General features: G+C 38.3%; 1 protein-coding gene across 1 annotated transcript in view; it reads left to right on the top strand.

The window, feature by feature from the left end:
* The window catches only part of LOC128652711 (vomeronasal type-2 receptor 26-like), a 130,415-nt gene extending 115,142 nt beyond the window's left edge, over nucleotides 1-15,273 (top strand). The window contains exon 4 of the mRNA XM_053705643.1: nucleotides 14,375-15,273. Coding sequence (XP_053561618.1) covers nucleotides 14,375-15,273 — 899 coding nt within the window. The remainder of the gene's footprint in view (nucleotides 1-14,374) is intronic.
* The last annotated feature ends 2,817 nt before the right edge of the window (nucleotides 15,274-18,090 follow it).

The following is an 18,090-nucleotide window of genomic DNA, read 5'->3' as shown; positions in this document are numbered from 1 at the left end:
GGAATGGAATAATTTGGGTAATTCATTTACTCTTTCTAAACGTTTTAAGCAATTATATCCTGTGCCATCTGACAGATTAGAGTTTTGGGACAAAATCCCTAAGGTTGATGGGACTATCTCTACTCTTGCTAAACGTACTTCTATTCCTATGGCAGATAGTACTTCTTTTAAGGATCCTTTAGATAGGAAAATTGAATCCTTTCTAAGAAAAGCTTACTTATGTTCAGGTAATCTTCTTAGACCTGCTATATCTTTAGCGGATTTTGCTGCAGCTTCAACTTTTTGGTTAGAAGCTTTAGCGCAACAAGTAACAGATCATACTTCTCATAGCATTGTTAATCTTCTTCAACATGCTAATAAATTTTATTTGTGATGCCATCTTTGATATCATTAGGGTTGATGTCAGGTATATGTCTCTAGCTATTTTAGCTAGAAGAGCTTTATGGCTTAAAACTTGGAATGCTGATATGTCTTCTAAGTCAACTTTGCTTTCCCTTTCTTTCCAGGGTAATAAATTATTTGGTTCACAGTTGGATTCTATTATTTCAACTGTTACTGGGGGGAAAGGAACTTTTTTACCACAGGATAAAAAATCTAAAGGTAAATTTAGGTCTAATAATCGTTTTCGTTCCTTTCGTCACAATAAGGAACAAAAGCCTGATCCTTCCCCTACAGAAGCAGTATCAGTTTGGAAACCATCTCCAGTCTGGAATAAATCCAAGCCTTTTAGAAAGCCAAAGCCAGCTCCCAAGTCAACATGAAGGTGCGGCCCTCATTCCAGCCCAGCTGGTAGGGGGCAGATTACGATTTTTCAAAGAAATTTGGATCAATTCGATTCACAATCTTTGGATTCAGAACATTGTTTCAGAAGGGTACAGAATAGGCTTCAAGATAAGGCCTCCTGCAAGAAGATTTTTTCTTTCCCGTGTCCCAGTAAATCCAGTGAAGGCTCAAGCATTTCTGAAATGTGTTTCAGATCTAGAGTTGGCTGGAGTAATTATGCCAGTTCCAGTTCTGGAACAGGGGCTGGGGTTTTACTCAAATCTCTTCATTGTACCAAAGAAGGAGAATTCCTTCAGACCAGTTCTGGATTTAAAAATATTGAATCGTTATGTAAGGATACCAAGATTCAAAATGGTAACTATAAGGACTATTCTGCCTTTTGTTCAGCAAGGGCATTATATGTCCACAATAGATTTACAGGATGCATATCTGCATATTCCGATTCATCCAGATCACTATAAGTTTCTGAGATTCTCTTTCCTAGACAAGCATTACCAGTTTGTGGCTCTGCCGTTTGGCCTAGCAACAGCTCCAAGGATTTTTACAAAGGTTCTCGGTGCCCTTCTGTCTGTAATCAGAGAACAGGGTATTGTGGTATTTCCTTATTTGGACGATATCTTGGTACTTGCTCAGTCTTCACATTTAGCAGAATCTCATACGAATCGACTTGTATTGTTTCTTCGAGAACATGGTTGGAGGATCAATTTACCAAAAAGTTCATTGATTCCTCAGACAAGGGTAACCTTTTTAGGCTTCCAGATAGATTCAGTGTCCATGACTCTGTCTCTGACAGACAAGAGACGTCTAAAATTGGTTTCAGCTTGTCGAAACCTTCAGTCTCAATCATTCCCTTCGGTAGCCTTATGCATGGAAATTCTAGGTCTTATGACTGCTGCATCGGACGCGATCCCCTTTGCTCGTTTTTCACATGCGACCTCTTCAGCTTTGTATGCTGAACCAGTGGTGCAGGGATTATACAAAGATATCTCAATTAATATCTTTAAAACCGATTGTACGACACTCTCTGACGTGGTGGACAGACCACCATCGTTTAGTTCGGGGGGCTTCTTTTGTTCTTCCAACCTGGACTGTGATTTCAACAGATGCAAGTCTGACAGGTTGGGGTGCTGTTTGGGGGTCTCTGACAGCACAAGGGGTTTGGGAATCTCAGGAGGTGAGATTACCGATCAATATTTTGGAACTCCGTGCAATTTTCAGAGCTCTTCAGTCATGGCCTCTTCTAAAGAGAGAGTCGTTCATTTGTTTTCAGATGGACAATGTCACTACTGGGGCATATGTCAATCATCAAGGAGGGACTCACAGTCCTCTGGCTATGAAAGAAGTATCTCGAATACTGGTATGGGCAGACTCCAGCTCCTGTCTAATTTCTGCGGTTCATATCCCAGGTATAGACAATTGGGAAGCGGATTATCTCAGTCGCCAAACGTTACATCCGGGCGAATGGTCTCTTCACCCAGAGGTATTTCTTCAGATTGTTCAAATGTGGGGACTTCCAGAAATAGATCTGATGGCTTCTCATCTAAACAAGAAACTTCCCAGGTATCTGTCCAGATCCAGGGATCCTCAGGCGGAGGCAGTGGATGCATTGTCACTTCCTTGGAAGTATTATCCTGCCTATATCTTTCCGCCTCTAGTTCTTCTTCCAAGAGTAATTTCCAAGATTCTAAAGGAGTGCTTGTTTGTTCTGCTGGTGGCTCCAGCATGGCCTCACAGGTTTTGGTATGCGGATCTTGTCCGGATGGCCACTTGCCAACCGTGGACTCTTTCGTTAAGACCAGACCTTCTATCGCAAGGTCCTTTTTTCCATCAGGATCTCAAATCCTTAAATTTGAAGGTATGGAGATTGAACGCTTGATTCTCAGTCATAGAGGTTTCTCTGACTCTGTGATTAATACTATGTTACAGGCTCGTAAATCTGTATCTAGGAAGATTTATTATCGAGTCTGGAAGATTTACATTTCTTGGTGTCTTTCTCATCATTTTTCTTGGCCTTCTTTTAGAATTACTAGAATTTTACAGTTTCTTCAGGATGGTTTGGATAAAGGTTTGTCTGCAAGTTCCTTGAAAGGACAAATCTCTGCTCTTTCTGTTCTTTTTCACAGAAAGATTGCTAGTCTTCCTGATATTCATTGTTTTGTACAAGCTTTGGTTCGTATAAAACCTGTTATTAAGTCAATTTCTCCTCCTTGGAGTTTGAATTTGGTTCTGGGGGCTCTTCAAGCTCCTCCGTTTGAACCTATGCATTCGCTGGACATTAAATTACTTTCTTGGAAAGTTTTGTTTCTTTTGGCCATCTCTTCTGCTAGAAGAGTTTCTGAATTATCTGCTCTTTCTTGTGAGTCTCCTTTTCTGATTTTTCATCAGGATAAGGCGGTGTTGCGAACTTCTTTTAAATTTTTACCTAAGGTTGTGAATTCTAACAACATTAGTAGAGAAATTGTGGTTCCTTCATTGTGTCCTAATCCTAAGAATTCTAAGGAAAGATCGTTGCATTCTTTGGATGTAGTTAGAGCTTTGAAATATTATGTTGAAGCTACTAAAAATTTCCGAAAGACTTCTAGTCTATTTGTTATCTTTTCTGGTTCTAGGAAAGGTCAGAAGGCCTCTGCCATTTCTTTGGCGTCTTGGTTAAAGTCTTTGATTCATCATGCTTATGTCGAGTCGGGTAAAACTCCGCCTCAAAGGATTACAGCTCATTCTACTAGGTCAGTTTCTACTTCCTGGGCGTTTAGGAATGAAGCTTCGGTTGATCAGATTTGCAAAGCAGCAACTTGGTCTTCTTTGCATACTTTTACTAAATTCTACCATTTTGATGTGTTTTCTTCTTCTGAAGCAGTTTTTGGTAGAAAAGTACTTCAGGCAGCTGTTTCAGTTTGATTCTTCTGCTTATAATTTCCGTTTTTTTCATTATAAGATTTAAACTTTATTTTGGGTGTGGATTATTTTCAGCTGAATTGGCTGTCTTTTTTTATCCCTCCCTCTCTAGTGACTCTTGCGTGGAAGATCCACATCTTGGGTATTCATTATCCCATACGTCACTAGCTCATGGACTCTTGCTAATTACATGAAAGAAAACATAATTTATGTAAGAACTTACCTGATAAATTCATTTCTTTCATATTAGCAAGAGTCCATGAGGCCCACCCTTTTTTTGTGGTGGTTATGATTTTTTAATATAAAGCACAATTATTCCAATTCCTTATTTTTTATGCTTTCGCACTTTTGTCTTATCACCCCACTTCTTGGCTATGCGTTAAACTGATTTGTGGGTGTGGTGAGGGGTGTATTTAAAGGCATTTTGAGGTTTGGGAAACTTTGCCCCTCCTGGTAGGAATGTATATCCCATATGTCACTAGCTCATGGACTCTTGCTAATATGAAAGAAATGAATTTATCAGGTAAGTTCTTACATAAATTATGTTTTCTCTGTGGTCCTCTCTGTATTGCCTTGCAAGTGTCAACATTTCCCTCAATCCAACATCGGCCAATAGTCCTTCTGCCGGTGTATTGTCAATATTTAGACCACCTGTTTGCAGTGCAATTGGTGGTGCCTGTGTTTCAACAGGTTCATCAAGGTTTTCCGGTGTGTGAATTTCATCTGGTTGCGCATCTCCACAATCTTCAAGAATATCTGGAGTCTCGCTTTCATCATGCCCTCCTGGTGGTTCATCTTGAATGGGATTTTCCACTATCGGCATGAGATTGATAGTGATCTCCCTTGATGAGTTTTCTTCTTCTAGATCAAGACATAACAAATTGTTAGTAAATAAAAATAAAATGTTCTAAAAACACTTGCAGAAATAGAATAGAAGGAGAGAGCAGATACAACAGTCATACACCAATTTAAGTTATATTATATATATACACATATGTGATACATACCATCAAATAATGGAGATGAATGTCCAGTCAATCGCTGGAAAAGACGTCCCAAATCACCTATAAAAAAATAAATAAAATAAAAATAAATAAATAAATAAAATAAAAAGTTTTTTTAGTCAATGTAACCATATATTCAAACGCTATTACATTCAGTGAAATTTCTATTTGGAAAATTATTAATGGAAATGTACTTTGCAATTAACTGGACACTGAAGCAAAAATAATATTTTTATGAATAAGATATATAGCATGGAATTTCAATCAACTTTCTAATGTAATACTATGATCAATTCTCAAAAAGAAAATAATGATAACATTTAAACCCATTAGAAAGTTGCTTACAATTGCATGCATGCTCTACACGAATCCTCATTTAAAAAAATTTGTACAGTGTCCCTTTCATGAAAATTAATTATCATTGCTATTTGTCCTTCAAATTACATTCCATCTGTAAAAGATCTCGAACTCGAATATGTCAATAATGACATTTGACATTTAAAAAAAAAAAATATAAAAAAAATTGATAGATAAAAGAGATAAAACACACAACATTGAAATTATTCATTTGTAAAGTACTTACCAGTTGCTCTACCAACACCAGTTTCTGGAGTGTTGGTCCTTACATCAGGAAGTGTGTCCGCCGAGGAAGTTGTGTGTGTAACATTAGATGTGGAGCGTATTAATTGGCCATGTGTAAAACTGGCCGAAGGTCTGGAAACAGCTGCACTGGGTGGTCTGGAAACCGCAGAAGATGAAGTAGAACAAGTGGGCACTTTGTTACTCCTCACAGGCTCTGCTTGTGTTGTTGGCGTTGCTTTAAAAAAAACAAAAAAAACGTTAGGTTTATTTTTATTTCTAGTTTTAACTGAAAGCTAAAAGTGTTAATAATAATAATCACAGCAGTGAATGAAGGCTCAATCATTAAAGGGACATGCCACCCACCTTTTTTATTTTATGATTTAGAAAGAGAATGCAGTTATAAACATCTTTATAATTTACTTATATTATCTAATTTGTTTTATTCTCTTGATATTCTTTGTTGAAAAGCATTTGATTGCTGCACAAAGAAGCCTCGTGTGATTGGCTCAACATGTGTATTTATTTTTCTTCAACTAAGAATATCTAGAAAATGAAGCCAAAGAAATAATGGAAGTAATTTGTAATGTTGTTTAAATTTCTATTCTCTATCTGAATCATTAAAAAAAGATTTTGGGTTTAGTGGCCCTTTAAAGGGACATGAACAAATAAAATTTCCTTTACAAATCGCATAAGAAAATGCTTTTTCAAAAATATTTAATTGTATTATGTTTTTGCCTTCATTGGAGTTTTATACTTTGATGAAAAGCAAATCTGTACAGGCACAGTAAATGATCATTGTTTGATGCACATTGATGGGTCATGTGACTGCGTCAACTATGTGCATAGCTATATCTGAAAAAAGTATATGTTTATAAAGCAGAGAACAATTTTGAAAGATGTTAAAAATAATATTCTATAGTCAAATAACGCAACATGGAAGTCAATGTGATCTGGGGTTAGTCTCATGAATAATGTCGGACATACCATGTTACACAACATCAATATTTTTTTAATAGTTTCAAATTACATTATTTCTATTGTCATTATCTCTTTAAGGTTTCTATGCAATACTGGTTTGTAAATAAACACATGGGTGTTATCTTTAGGGATCACTATATTAATAATCAACAAATCTATATTTCCGTTAGACCTTTAAAAAAAAGGCAGTATAACAACCCTATTATTGTACAATCCCTTATACATATATGTGACATAAATGATTACAGTATTTGGGGCCTAAATGGCCTATATAGATTCAGATACTGAAGCGTAAGAAGTCAGATAATGTTATTTTAAAGAAATATATATTGGAGACAATGAGCTATCATAGTTTAAATTTTTTTTTTGCGTCAATTATGTTGTACATTTACCTCTTAAATCACTGTCACAATCATCCGTTATGCCAGTGATGATCTCTGGTCCCAGACGCTGAACAAGCTTTTGCTCATAATCATTGAGGTCTGCTACATATGCTGGTCCACCTCCGGTAGCACGTGCCGAATTTTTTTCTCTGGCCAATTTAGCTTTGGTGAAACGTTTAATGTCGTTGTAACGCTTTTTCAGCTGATCGACATCCTTTTTTCCTGGACCCTGGGCACTAACAGCATCGCTGATCCTTTGCCAGATCTGCTTCCTCCTAGAAAAATTTGTCTGTTTGACACGACATCCAAACAAATAATCATGAGTCAATAATCATGTCAATCAAAACGACGTTTTGCTGATGAGAAAAGTGAGGATTCTTGGATTTTGAAGCGGTTTCAGATCCAGATGAAGCCATATCGAATTTGTAAATAAAGATCACAAAAAAGAGCGCTCTGTAATTACTCTCCAAAAATTTTGGAACAATAATAAAGTTGTTTAGAAAAGTTGTACATTTATAGGAGCAAAATTCTATTCCCGCGACTACTATGACGTTCATGACACCTTACATGTCACGTCTTAACAATTGGCCAGACAATTCAACTGAAAGTTAAGTACATCAGCTTAGTCGCGGCGAGCAAGGCGTCAAATTTATCAATATTCCGCCACTGCTCGCGGCGGGCTAGGCGTGTCTATTTATTGTGGGATTATTAGTACATAGCAACAGCGGACACCATTTTGCCCGTGGCGAGTAACGGCGAGTTTAGCTGCTTGTAAAATGACGGATGAATTGACGGCTTAGTACATGGAGCCCTTAGGGTTTATGTTAGGGTGTTAGGTTTAAACGTTATTTTTTTTTTCCCCATAGACATCAATGGGGATGTGTTACAGAGCTTTTCATTCCGCGATCGCAGGTGTTAGACTTTTTTCTGACCCGCTCTCCCCATTGATGTCTATGGGGAAACCGTGCACGAGCACGTCAAAGCAGCGCTTGTTTTTGGTGCGGTATGGAGCTCAATTCAACCATATCGCCCACACAAGCCAGGTTTTTAAAAACTTGTAATGGCTGCACTATAGGGGATTAAATAACGTAACTTTTGTGGCATTCATTAATTTCCCTATAGCGCGCATAACTCGTAATCTAGCTGATTGACTTGTAAGTAAAGTATAATACAAATTTAGCATCAAATATACTTCATCATAGATACCATCACAGAACCTAACTCTAAAAACTTACATAATTCTTAAAATTCTTTATTGTTGTCAATCCTTCAATTAAATAAATTGATCTATGTAAAATACTTTATAACTGTTCTCTTTTCTAAAAAAATAATAAATTATATATAAATAATTAAATTAATAAATAAATTAAAAAATATTTCTACTTAAATCTTAAAATGCATCCTAGAAATACTAAGCTATCCAATTCTAGATTTAGGCCGTTAGGGGCCAGGGTTTCTATTTCAAAAATCCATTTTCCCTCTAATCTCAATAACTATTTATAAAAGTCTCCTCCTTTCCAGTTCTTTTCTAATGTTGCTATTTCTGCATATATAAACTACTGCATACCTAAACTTGTTCCTCTCCTCTTCTGCATTTTCTATGGAAAAGACTGTCATGCGCTCTCTCACAGGTCTCCCTGATTCTCCAATATATTGTTTACCACAGCTGCACTCTATTAAATAAAAGACATTTCAATCTTCATACCTTATAAGGTTATCTATATGTATTCTTTTCCGGTTTTATTAGATCTAAAGGTTGTGAATTTCCTAGAGTGTCTGAATGCCTTACATGCTAAACAGGGATAGAATTGTTTCAGCTGATAAAAGATAAAAGGCCACTGGAATATCAATAAAAAGTCTGTATGCTGCTTAACCAATTGAATGCCAGGATATGCAGATGAGATGGAAATAGTGTGTATGTAATGTGAGAAGGTTGACTAAATGTAATGGATTCTTGGAATTAAAGTGATGGTAAAAGCAACATTTTAGATGGATTTTAATTGAACACTTCTAGTAAAGATGCACTGGAAAGCATTGGACACGTCCCACACAACAAACTAATTCACAAACTGTATCTCCTTGGTCTAGACTTAAAAATTGTGAACTGGGTAGAATTATTGGCTTAAGGACAGATAACTATCGGCTAGATTACGAGTTTTGCATTATGAGTGGTGCGGTACTAACTTGCAAGTTATTGTCACCGCTCACCTCCCTACAGCGCCGGTATTACAGGTTTTCATAAACCCGGCGTTATCAGGCAATATTGCAGCGTAAAGCAAAATTGAGCTCCATACCGCTCCAATACCAGCGCTGCGGTGAGCTGTGGTGAGTTTGTTTTACGTTCTTGTGCACAAATTTCCCCATAGACATCAATGGGGAGAGGCAGCTGAAAAAAAGCCTAACACCTGCAATAAAGGAGCGTAAAGCTCTGTAACACAGCCCCATTGATTCCTATGGGGAAACTAAATTTTATATTTACACTTAACACCCTAACATTAACCCCGAGTCTAAACACCCCTAATCTGCTGCCCCCAACACCTCCGACACCTACATTATACTTATTAACCCCTAATCTGCCATCCCCGACATCGCTGACACCTACATTACAATTATTAACCCCTAATCTTCAGCCCCCAATGTTGCCGCCACCTACATTACACTTATTAACCTCTAATCTGCCATCCCAATGTCGCCGCCACCTACCTACACTTATTAACCCCTAATCTGCTGCCTCCAATGTTGCTGCCACCAACCTACACTTATTAACCCCTAATCTGCCGCCCCCAATGTTGCCTCCAACTACCTACACTCATTAACCCCTAATCTGCCACCCCCAATGTTGCCACCACATACCTACACTTATTAACCCCTAATCTGCCGCCCCCAATGTCTCCGCCACGTACCTACACTTATTAACCCCTAATCATCTGCCCACAATGTCGCCGCCACCTACCTACACTTATTAACCCTTAATCTGCCACCCCCAATGTTGCTGCCACCTACTTACACTTATTAACCCTTAATCTGCCGCCCCCAATGTCACCGCCAGATACCTACACTTATTAACCCCTAATCTGCCGCCCCCAATGTCGCCGCCACTATACTAAAGTTATTAACCCCTAACCCTAACACCCCCTAACTTTAATGTAATTAAAATAAATCTAAATAAAACCTACTATTAATAACAAACTAATTCCTATTTAAAACTAAATACTTACCTCTAAAATAAATCCTAAGCTAGCTACAATATAACTAATAGTTACATTGTAGCTATCTTAGGTTTTATTTTTATTTCACAGCTAAGTTTGTATTTATTTTACCTAGGTAGACTAGTTACTTAATAGTTATTAACTATTTACTAACTACCTAGCTAAAATAAATATAAATTTACCTGTAAAATAAAACCAAACCTGAGTTACACTAACACCTAACCTTACACTACAATTAAATAAATTACATAAAATAAATACAATTAACTAAATTACAAAAAAACAAACACTAAATTACACAAAATAAAAAATAAATGATCAGATATTTAAACTAATTACACCTAATCTAATAGTCCTATCAAAATAACCCCCCACAAATAGAAAAACCCTAGCCTAAACTAAACTACCAATAGCCCTTAAAAGGGCCTTTTGTGGGGCATTGCCCCAAAGAAATCAGCTCTTTTACCTGTGAAAAAAATACAAACAACTCTCCAACAGTAAAACCCACCACCCACACAACCAACCCCCCAAATAAAAACCTAACTAAAAAACCTAAGCTCCCCATTGCCCTGAAAAGGGCATTTGGATGGCATTGCCCTTAAAGGAGCATTTAGCTCTTTTTCTGCCCAAACCCTAAGCTAAAAATAAAACCCACCCAATAAACCCTTAAAAAAACCTAACACTAACCCCCGAAGATCCACTTACAGTTTTGAAGACCCGACATCCATCCTCAATGAAGGGGCAGAAGTCTTCATCCAAGCAGCCAAAGTCTTCATCCAAGCTGGCAGAAGTCTTAATCCAGACGGCATCTTCTATCTTAATCCATCCGGCGTGGAACAGCTCCATCTTCAAGACATCCTGCATGGAGCATTCTCTTCAATTGATGTCTTCTTGCAGAATGAAGGTTCCTTTAAATGACGTCATCCAAGATGGCGTCCCTTGAATTCCGATTGGCTGATAGAATTCTATCAGTCAATCGGAATTAAAGATGTAAAAATCCTATTGGCTGATGCAATAAGCCAAAAGGATTGAGCTTCAATTGGAACAGCCAATAGAATGCAAGCTCAATCTATTGGCTGATTGGATCACCCAATAGGATTGAAGCTCAATCCTATTGGCTGATTGCATCAGCCAATAGGATATTTTCACATTTAATTCCGATTGGCTGAAGTGTAGTATATTTAGGAGAAATTTGAAGCACTTCTTTACAGAAAGGGTGATTGATTCATGGGGGCATATCTATCAAGCTCCGGATAGATCTTGAAGCCCCGTGTTTCTGGCGAGCCTGCAGGCTCACCAGAAACACCAGTTATGAAGCAGCGGTCTATAGACCACTGCTCCATAACCTGTCCACCTGCTCTGAGCAGGCGGACAGACATCACCGCAATTCAACCCTATTGAGTACAATAGGGTTGATTGTCACCCCCTGCTGGCAGCCGATTGGCCGCGATTCTGCAGGGGGCGGCATTGCACCAGCAGCTCTTGTGAGCTGCTGGTGCAATGCTGAATACGGAGAGCGTATTGCTCTCCATATTCAGCAAGGTCTGGCGGACCTGATCCGCACTGTAGGATCAGGTCCGCCAGACTTTGATAAATAGAGGCCATGGAATAAACTTCCACAACAAGTAGTAATGACAAACACTGTGTGGGACTTTAAGAATTCCTGGGACAAGCATAAGGTTATCCTTCGAACTAGATAAGTTTATACTTTTAGGAAATATCGCAGTTCAAAATGTTAGATTACAATAAAATATGAGTTTTGAGGTGGGTCGGCAAAGCGCGGGGGATTAGAATGACACGGCTAGATTAAAAAGAAAGTTGCAGCACATTTTAGATAGAAATTATCAATTAAAGTCTCTCTAAAATGTTGAGTAGATTATGGACAATTTAAAATGTTCAGTTTACCAGGCTCGCCAGAAACATGGACCCTCAAGCTCCATTTGGAGCTTGATAAATGGGCCTCATTGTGTTAACACGCAACTTACTGTAACGCATAAAAAACTACATTTATGCTTACCTGATAAATTTCTTTCTTTTGCGATGTACGAGTCCATGATTTCATCCTTACTTGTGGGATATTATTCTTCCCAACAGGAAATGGCAAAGAGAGCACCCAAAGCAGAGCTGTCTATATAGCTCCCCCCTTAACTCCACCCCCCAGTCATTAGACCGAAGGCCAAGGAAGAAAAAGGAGAATCTATAAGGTGCAGAGATGACTGAAATTTTCAATAAAAAATACTATTTGTCTTGAATAGACAGGGCGGGCCGTGGACTCGGTACATTGCAAAAGAAAGAAATTTATCAGGTAAGCATAAATTTTGTTTTCTTTTGCAAGATGTACCGAGTCCACGGTTTCATACTTACTTGTGGGATACCAATACCAAAGCTTTAGGGCACGGATGAAGGGAGGGACAAGACAGGAACCTAAACGTAAGACACCACTGCTTGCAAAACTTTTCTCCCAAAAATAGCCTCCGAAGAAGCAAAAGTATAAAATTTGGAAAATTTGGAAAAGGTATGAAGCGACCAAGTCGCAGCCTTACAAATTTGTTCAACAGAAGCATCATTTTTAAAAGCCCATGTGGAAGCCACACCTCTAGTGGAGTGAGCTGTAATTCTTTAAGGGGGCTGCTGTCCAGCAGTCTCATAAGCCAAATGGATGATGCTTTTCAGCCAAAAGGAAAGAGAGGTAGCCATAGCCTTTTGACCTCTACGCTATCCAGAATAGACAACAAACAAAGAAGATGTTTGACGAAAATCTTTGGTTGCCTGCAAATAAAACTTCAAAGCACGAACCACGTCCAAGTTGTGCAACAGACGTTCCTTCTTAGAAGAAGGATTAGGACACAGAGAAGGAACAACAATTTCCTGATTGATATTCCTGTTAGTAACAACCTTAGGGAGGAACCCAGGTTTGGTACACAAAACCACCTTATCAGCATGGAAAACAAGATAAGGCGAGTCACATTGTAACGCAGATAGTTCAGAAACTCTTCGAGCTGAAGAGATAGCAACTAGAAACAGAACTTTCCAAGATAGAAGCTTAATATCTATGGAATGCATGGGTTCAAACGGAACCCCCTGAAGAACTTTAAGAACTAAATTTAGACTCCATGGCGGAGTAACAGGTTTAAACACAGACTTGATTCTAACTAAAGCCTGACAGAAAACCCGAACGTCTGGGACATCTGCCAGACACTTGAGCAATAGAATAGACAAAGCAGATATCTGTCCTTTTAAGGAACTAGCTGAAAATCCTTTCTCCAATCCCTCTTGGAGAAAGAAGAAAATCCTAGGAATCCTGGTCTTACTCCATGAGTAACCTTTGGATTCGCACCAAAAAGGATATTTACGCCATATCTTATGATAGATTTTCCTGGTGACAGGCTTTTGAGCCTGAATCAAGGTATCTATGACCGACTCAGAGAAAACCCGCTTTGATAAAATCAAGAGTTCAATCTCCAAGCAGTCAGTTGAAGAGAAATTAGATTTGGATGCTTGAACGGACCTTAAATCAAAAGGTCCTGCCTTAGTGGTAGAGACCATGGTGGCAGAGATGACATGTCCACGAGGTCTGCATACCAAATCCTGCGTGGCCACGCAGGTGCTATCAAAATCACAGAAGCTCTCTCCTGTTTGATTCTGGCAATCAGATGCGGAAGGAGAGGAAATGGTGGAAACACATAAGCCAGGTTGAACGACCAGGGTACTGCTAAAGCATCTATCAGTACTGCCTGAGGATCCCTTGACCTGGACCCGTAACAAGGAAGTTTGGCGTTCTGACAAGACGCCATCAGATCCAATTCTGGTGTGCCCCATTGCTGAATCAATTGTGCAAACACCTCCGGATGGAGTTCCCACTCCCCCGGATGAAAAGTCTGAAGAAAAATAAAAACTAACAGTTTATCACCTCTTTCACTTTACCCTTCATGCTTAGAGCTGGCAAAGAGAATGCCTGGGGGGTGGAGTTAAGGGGGGAGCTATATAGACAGCTCTGCTGTGGGTGCTCTCTTTGCCACTTCCTTTTGGGAAGGATAATATCCCACAAGTAAGGATGAAACCATGGACTCGGTACATCTTGCAAAAGAAATGATTGCTGCCATGAAAATTTGTGAGAGACATTAGGAAAGTAAGTAAATGAGAACCTAATGGTGAGGAAATAATAGTAACAAACAGGAAGAAACAAACTGTACAAAAGTGAGATTCTGAAAGAAAAAACTACATAAGAGGGAAAGCATGAATATAAAAGAAAGAGTGACGATAATATAGCCTATTATAAAGAGATAATATTGTAAGAACCAATCAAGACTCTGATAACATAATTTACTTATTGTAACACCAGTTGAAAAGAAACATCTTCATCCAATAGAATATCTGCTAGCATAGATTATTTTGAAATATGATTCAACAAAAGTTAGAATTATAAAAAAAATACTTAATATTATATATTACATTAGAGCCAAAATAAAATTAGCAACAAATGTAAAACTTAGAGACTCCATTTAAAATGTTATAAACATGGTGCCTTTTATTATTACAGATGCAGAAACCTGCATAAAATGTCCAGAAGATCAATGGATGAATAATAAGAGAACTATGTGCATCCTAAAGACTGTGGAATTCCTATCATTTGAGGACACATTAGGGAAAGTCTTAAGTTCAGTCTCCATCTTCTCCTGTACTGTCACTTTAGCTGTTTTGGGGATTTTCATTAAGAATCACACAACCTCTGTAGTAAAAGCCAACAACCAGAACCTCAGCTACACTCTTCTCCTCTCCCTCCTGTTGTCCTTCCTCTGCTCCTTATTGTTTATTGGACGTCCTGTGGAAGTGACCTGCCTACTCAGACAAGCTGCCATTGGAATAATTATTGCTGTTTCTATCTCCTCTGTTCTGGCAAAATCAATCACTGTTGTTATTGCCTTCAATGCGACTAAACCTGATAGCAAGATAAAGAAGTGGATTGGATCCCGAGTGTCCATCTGTCTGGTCATTGCCTGCTCTCAAGGGCAGGTTGTGGTCTGCATGCTGTGGTTGGCTCTTAACCCACCATATCCAGACTATGACACTCACTCTTACATTGGGAAAATTATATTAGAGTGTAACGAGGGCTCTCTCACTGCATTCTACCTTGTGATAGGTTACATAGGATTCCTTTCTGTGGTCAGTTTCATTGTGGCATTCTTGGTTAGAAAGTTACCTGCTAGGTTCAATGAGGCCCAGATGATTACGTTCAGCATGCTGGTGTTCTGTACTGTTTGGATCTCTTTCATTCCAGCATACCTGAGCACCAAGGGCAAATATGTGGTAGCTGTAGAGATATTTGCTATCCTGGCCTCTAGTGCAGGACTGCTGGTCTGTATATTTATTCCCAAGTGCTACATTATATTATTTAAGCCTGAACTGAACACCAGGGTACATATGCTAAGCAAGCATTGATTTGTAGATCGATTTTATGTCTTGAATAATAGAAATATACTTGTCGTCGTCCATTTATTGTATGTTGATATGGAGACATTTGTTTGCAATGTTTTGACATTTAAATATTTATTGAGTAGTAAGATAAAAAAAAATAAAAAATAACAATTTTCTGTTAACTATCTTATTAACATTAAGCAGCAATTAGTTTTGAGTAAACATATTTATCCTTTTTATATTTAAATATTGTCATGTAACCAGCACTGTCCAGCATAGAAGAGGTAAAAACAGACACAAATATACTGTATATATATATATATATATATATATATTATTTTTATTTTTTTAAATTTAAATCATTTTTATTGGGTTAAACAGTGGTTATACTATACTACACAATACAGTACATATAACAGAACAATATAATTCAGGAATACAATTTCGTACTGAAAAGAAACTCACATATTTACATTTAAGTTGGTGTGCATATGAAATAGTTGAAAGAGGCGAAGGGAGGAGGGTGGGGAGGATGTACATAAAGAAAGGGGAAACATGGGGGCAAGGAAATCCTATATATACTGTTTATTTGTTTCATATCATATTCCATTCTAGTGAATACAATTATAACCATTTGAGAGACACAAATATTTGTTATGGCCTCTGTGGAGCTTGGAGATGCAGCTCCATAACCCTGAGTAAAATATAAAATGTTTGCTTGAGCAAAAGCTGATGCACGCTTACTTGAGGACTTCTTAGAACATTGCAACCACCCTAACTTCTCCACATAGGGGGATATTTATTCAGCATTGCACCAGCAGTTCTTGTGAGCTGCTGGTGCAACGCTGCTCCCTGCAGACTCGTGGCCAATCGGCCGCCAGCAGGGGGTGTCAATCAACCCGATCGTACTCGATCTGTTTGAATTCTGGCAACCTCTGTCCACCAGCTCAGAGCAGGCAGACAGCGTTATATAGCAGTGGTCTTTAGACCGCTGCTTCATAACTTCTGTTTGTGGCGAGTCTGAAGACTCGTTAGAAACAGGGGCCCTCAAGTTCCATCCGGCGCTTGATAAATGGGCCTCACGGACTCCAATGGAGAGTGCAAAACTGGTATAAAAAGAACTAACACTTATCGCTTGCATGCTAACCCGAGAGGAGTTTAACCTACAGCACTAACCCAAAGGTAGTTTTCAATATTTTACATTCCAAAGTTCTTCAAATAGAAGAAAATGTTCTATTTACTTTTAAATATACAGTAGATAGATAGATATATGGATAGATAGATATAGATAGATAGATAAAGATAGATATTTTGGTAACATATATATCTATATGCAGGGCTTGATATTTTCAGTTAGTATTTCCACTAGTCCCAGATGACTTAGAAATCGCAGCAGATGACTTAACATTTTTACTTTTTCCTATCTTTAACATTAAAGGGACAATGAACCCAAATTCTTTTCTTTCGTGATTCAGATAGAGGGGCCTATTTATCAAAGGTCTTGCGGATCTGAGCAGAAAGTGCAGATTAGGTCCGCAAGACCTTGCTGAATGCGGAGAGCAATTCAGCCAATCGGCCGCCAGCAGGGAGGTGTCAATCAACCCAATTGTATTTGATTGGGTTGAATTGCGGCGATTCCAGTCTGACTCATCAGAGCAGGCGGACAGGGTTATGAAGCAGCGTTCTTTATACCGCTGCTTCATAACTGGTGTTTTTGGTGAGTCTGAAGATTTCAATTGGGAGAGCCGGCTGAGAAAAAGTCTAACACCTGCCAAAAAGAAGCGTAAATCTCAGTAACGCAGCCCCATTGATTCCTATGGGGAAACAAAAGTTATGTTTACACCTAACACCCTAACATTAACCCCGAGTCTAAACACCCCTAATCTTACACTTATTAACCCCTAATCTGCCGCCCCCGACATCGCCGACACCTGCATTATAATTATTAACTCCTAATCTGCTGCCCCCAACATCGCCGGATGTCTTGAAGATGGAGCCACTCCGTGTCGGAAGGATGAAGATAGAAGATACCTTCTGGATGAAGACTTCTGCCTGTCTGGAGGACGACTTCTTGCCGCTTGGTTGAAGACTTCTCCCGGCTTTGTTGAGGACTTCTTGCCGCTTGATGAGGACTTCTGCCCGCTTGGATGAGGATGGATGTCCGTTCTTCAAAAACTGTAAGTGGATCTTCGGGAATTAGTGTTAGGTTTTTTTAAGGGTTTATTGGGTAGGTTTTATTTTTAGCTTAGGGACTTTGGGCAATGAAAAAGAGCTAAATTCCCTTTTAATGACCTTTTCAGTTTTTTTTAGTTTGTTTTTTTGGGGGGATTGGTTGTGTGGGTCGTGGGTTTTACTGTTGTGGGGTTGTTTGTATTTTTTTTTACAGGTAAAAGAGCTGATTTCTTTAGGGCAATGCCCCGTAAAATTCCCTTTTAAGGGCTATTGGCAGTTTAGTGTAGGTTAGGCTTTTTTATTGGGGGAGGGCTTTTTTATTGGGGGGGTTATTTTGATAGGGTATTAGATTAGATGTAATTAGTTTAAATATTTGATAATTTCTTTTTTTTGTGTAATTTAGCTAATTGTTTTTAATTAATGTAATTTATTTAGCTTTTGTGTAATGTTACCACATTACCACATTAATGGTTTTAGGTAAATTTGTATTTATTTTAACTAGGTAGTTAGTAAATAGTTAATAATTATTTACTAACTAATCTACCTAGTAAAAATAAATACAAACTTAGCTGTAAAATAAAAATAAAACCTAAGATAGCTACAATGTAACTATTAGTTAAATTGTAGCTAGCTTAGGGTTTATTTTATAGGTAAGTAATTAGTTTTAAA

The sequence above is a fragment of the Bombina bombina genome, chromosome 3 (genome assembly GCF_027579735.1).
Source record: "Bombina bombina isolate aBomBom1 chromosome 3, aBomBom1.pri, whole genome shotgun sequence".
In the NCBI taxonomy this organism is placed as follows: Eukaryota; Metazoa; Chordata; class Amphibia; order Anura; family Bombinatoridae; genus Bombina; species Bombina bombina.
The sequence above is the reverse complement of the archived record's forward strand: the minus strand, read 5'-3'. Positions and strand labels throughout refer to the sequence as shown.